General features: G+C 46.8%; 1 protein-coding gene across 1 annotated transcript in view; it reads right to left on the bottom strand.

Moving 5' to 3' along the window:
* Nucleotides 1-3,476, bottom strand: part of LOC122565058 (unconventional myosin-IXb-like) — a gene marked incomplete at its 3' end in the record, with an annotated part of 46,951 nt that overhangs the window by 5,201 nt on the left and 38,274 nt on the right. Inside the window, exons 15-16 of the mRNA XM_043720688.1 lie at nucleotides 3,135-3,174; nucleotides 399-521 (exon numbers count right to left, since the gene is read on the bottom strand). Coding sequence (XP_043576623.1) covers nucleotides 399-521; nucleotides 3,135-3,174 — 163 coding nt within the window. The remainder of the gene's footprint in view (nucleotides 1-398; nucleotides 522-3,134; nucleotides 3,175-3,476) is intronic.

Genomic DNA, 3,476 nt, shown 5'->3' on the forward strand with positions numbered 1-3,476 from the left:
ACTGACAACCGGAAGCGGCAGATTCAAACCACTACAAATGCCGAAGGAAACATCACAGAAGCGCTTCACAGGAGGCTCCCAAGCACTGAGGATGTCACCTAGACAGGGGACAAAACATCTGCAACACAAATTCCCAGCTCGGCGAACAGAACCACAGCAACGAGCACCCAAGCTACAAATCTTCTCACAAACTTTGAACTCCCTCTACACTGTCCCCATCAAACCCTCCTAGGTCAGGGACAACACGAGGTTAGATACACAGAGTAAAGCTCCCTCTACACTGTCCCCATCAAACACTCCCAGGGACAGCACGGGGTTAGATACAGAGTAAAGCTCCGTCTACACTGTCCCCCATCAAACCTACCTAGGACAGGGACAGCAAGGGGTGAGGTACTTGCCTGGAATTGTGCGCTGATACTAGGTGGCTTCTTCTTCTTGTGAAGGTGGAGGAGGGATTTGGTGGTGCGATCATGGAGGGTCATTCGGACAATGTGCTTTAAGGAATTTGTGTCGATGAAATTCTACAGAATGTTGAAGGTTTGGGGGAGTAGGGGGAAAAAGAAATTCCAAGAGCTTGGTATAATAAAAACATTTAACATGTGTCAATAACAACATGAATATGTTCAACAGCCCGAGATTATATTTTTCATTGAACAGCCCAATGGCCACTGGCTGAATCCTCTGGGCACATGTACCAATTACCATTTACAATCAGATCTGCTGACAGTATGAAAGTTGCTTTTATTTTCATAACAATTTAACGGGGTCAGTGATGCTGCCAGGAGCTGTCTCTCTGAACCCAAACATGGTCCCCAACCCCACACTCATTTCAGGATTCTGGGATAAACCCTAACCCAAAGACAGTGTAAATAATGGACATGGACAGTGTGGACAAAGAAACTTACAGCGCAGGAACAGGTCCTTCGGCCCTCCAAGCCTGAGCCGATCCAGATCCTCTATCTTAACCTGTCACCTATTTTCTAAGGATCTGTATCCCTCTGCTCCCTGCCCATTCCTGTATCTGTCTAGATACATCTTAAATGACGCTATCGTGCCCACCTCTACCGCCTCTGCTGGCAATGCATTCCAGGTACCCACCACCCTCTGTAGAAAGAACTTTCCACGTATATCTTCTCTAAACTTTTCACCTCTCAATTTGAACACGTGACCCCTAGTAATTAAGTCGCCCACTCTGGGGAAAAAGCATCTCGCTATCCACCCTGTCAATACCTCTCATGATTTTGTAGACCTCAATCAGGTCCCCTCCTCAACCACTTTCTAATGAAAATAATCCTAATCTACTCAACCTCTCTTCATAGCCAGCGCCCTCCATACCAGGCAACATCCTGGTGAACCTCCCCTGCACCCTCTCCAAAGCATCCACATCCTTTTGGTAATGTGGCGACCAGAACTGTACGCAGTATTCCAAATGTGGCCGAATCAAAGTCCTATACAACTGTAACATGACCTACCAACTCTTGTACTCAATACCCCGTCCGATGCAGGAAAGCATGCTGTATGCTTTTTTGATCACTCTATTGACCTGCGTTGCCACCTTCAGGGTACAATGGACCGGAACACCCAGGTCTCTCTGTACATCAGTTTTCCCCAGGACATTTCCACTTACTGTATAGTTCGCTCTTGAATTGGATCTTCCAAAATGTATCACCTCACATTTGTCCGGATTGAACTCCATCTGCCATTTCTCCGCCCAGTTCTCCAATCTATCTATATTCTGCTGCATTCTCTGACAGTCCCCTTCAATATCTGCTACTCCACCAATCTTAACATCATCTGCAAACTTGCTAATAAGACCATGTATACCTTTCTCCAGATCATTGATGTGTATCACAAACAACAGTGGTCCCAGCACGGATCCCTGTGGGACACCACTGCTCACAGCTCTCCATTTTGAGAAACTCCCTTCCACTACTACTCTCTGTCTCCTCTTGCCCAGCCTGTTCTCTGTCCACCTAGCTAGAACACCCTGGACCCCATGTGACTTCACTTTTTCCACAAGCCTACCATGGGGAACCTTATCAAACGCCTCACTGAAGTCAATGTATATGACATCTACATCCCTTCTCCCATCAAGCAACTTTGTCAACTCCTCAAAGAATTCTATTAGGTTTGTTAGACATGACCTTCCCTGCACAAAACCATGCTGCCCATTACTGATAAGCCCATTTTCTACCAAATGGAAATAGATCCTATCCCTCAGTATCTTCTCCAGCAGCTTCCCTACCACTGACGAGCGGCTCACAGGCCTATAATTACCTGGATTATCCTTGCTACCCTTCTTAAACAAGGAGACAACTTTAGCAATTCTCCGGTCCTCCAAGATCTCACTCACGTTCAAGAATGCTGCAAAGATATCTGTTAAAGTCCCAGTTATTTCCTCTCTTGCTTCCCTCAATAGCCTGGGATTGATCCCATCTATACCTGGGGACTTGTCCACCTTATTGCCTTTTATGGTATCCTGGACGCTGCAGGAGGTCCAGTCTCTGAAATTTGTGCTGAATTCCAAATCCCAGCTTCGGGGAGACTGTTCCACTGGGAACTTGAACCCATGACCCCTTTAACCACAATGTCACAAGCCTAGGTCCGCTCGGGTAACTAACCCTGGGTCTGTGCCAAAGGACCTAGAAGTGATAGTAGTTACACATCACACTCCCTGTATCTCAGGAATGGCCTGTCCTGTCATTTGGAACAATATATGTGGAAGTGAAATGTTTATCACGATTAGGGACCAACAACAGATTTTGAAGTTAGCAAGTTAAAAATTACACAACACCAGCTTCTAGTCCAACAGATTTAATTGGAAGCACTAGCTTTCGGAGTGCTGCTCCTTCGTCAGGTGGTTGTGGGTGTTAGCAAGTTCATTGTTACTGGCAAACTTCAACCTGACCTTATCTCTAACGCTAACCCTCCCCCTCCCCCATCCCTTCCCTTAATCCCTCGCTCTCCCCCCTATCCTAACCCTCCCCCTAACGAGAGTACTAATAGACTCTCTGGTCCATGCACTGAGTGGAATGGATGATATTGCAACTAAACTTTCCTCAGTGTCCAAGCCAGAATCACAAACAGCAAAAGGTCAGAAAACGAAAGGACATCAGTTAAAAAAGGAAACGTACCTTGGGAATCTGCAGCTTTTGTTTCAAGCCTTTATTTTTCCTGTGGGAATACCAGAGGGCTTGTTTTCAGTCATATTCTCACACTGTTGTCAGTCAGGGTTAGTCCAATCAGGAAGCAGCAAAGTGTGAGGCAGAGAGTGGAGACTGACCTTCAGGGAGTGCAGGGATTGGCTAACCATCGGCAAGCTGTCCGATCAGATTGTCCAATTCACAACCCCCCCCCCCGACCAAAAAATCCAGTGGAAGCACAAAGAACATGGACAACAAAGAGGGTCATTGACAGGGAGACGGGGGCAATGACAGGGAGAGGGGGGCAATGACAGGGAGAGGGGGGCAATGACA

This window comes from Chiloscyllium plagiosum, chromosome 31, assembly GCF_004010195.1.
Source record: "Chiloscyllium plagiosum isolate BGI_BamShark_2017 chromosome 31, ASM401019v2, whole genome shotgun sequence".
NCBI classification, from domain to species: domain Eukaryota; kingdom Metazoa; phylum Chordata; class Chondrichthyes; order Orectolobiformes; family Hemiscylliidae; genus Chiloscyllium; species Chiloscyllium plagiosum.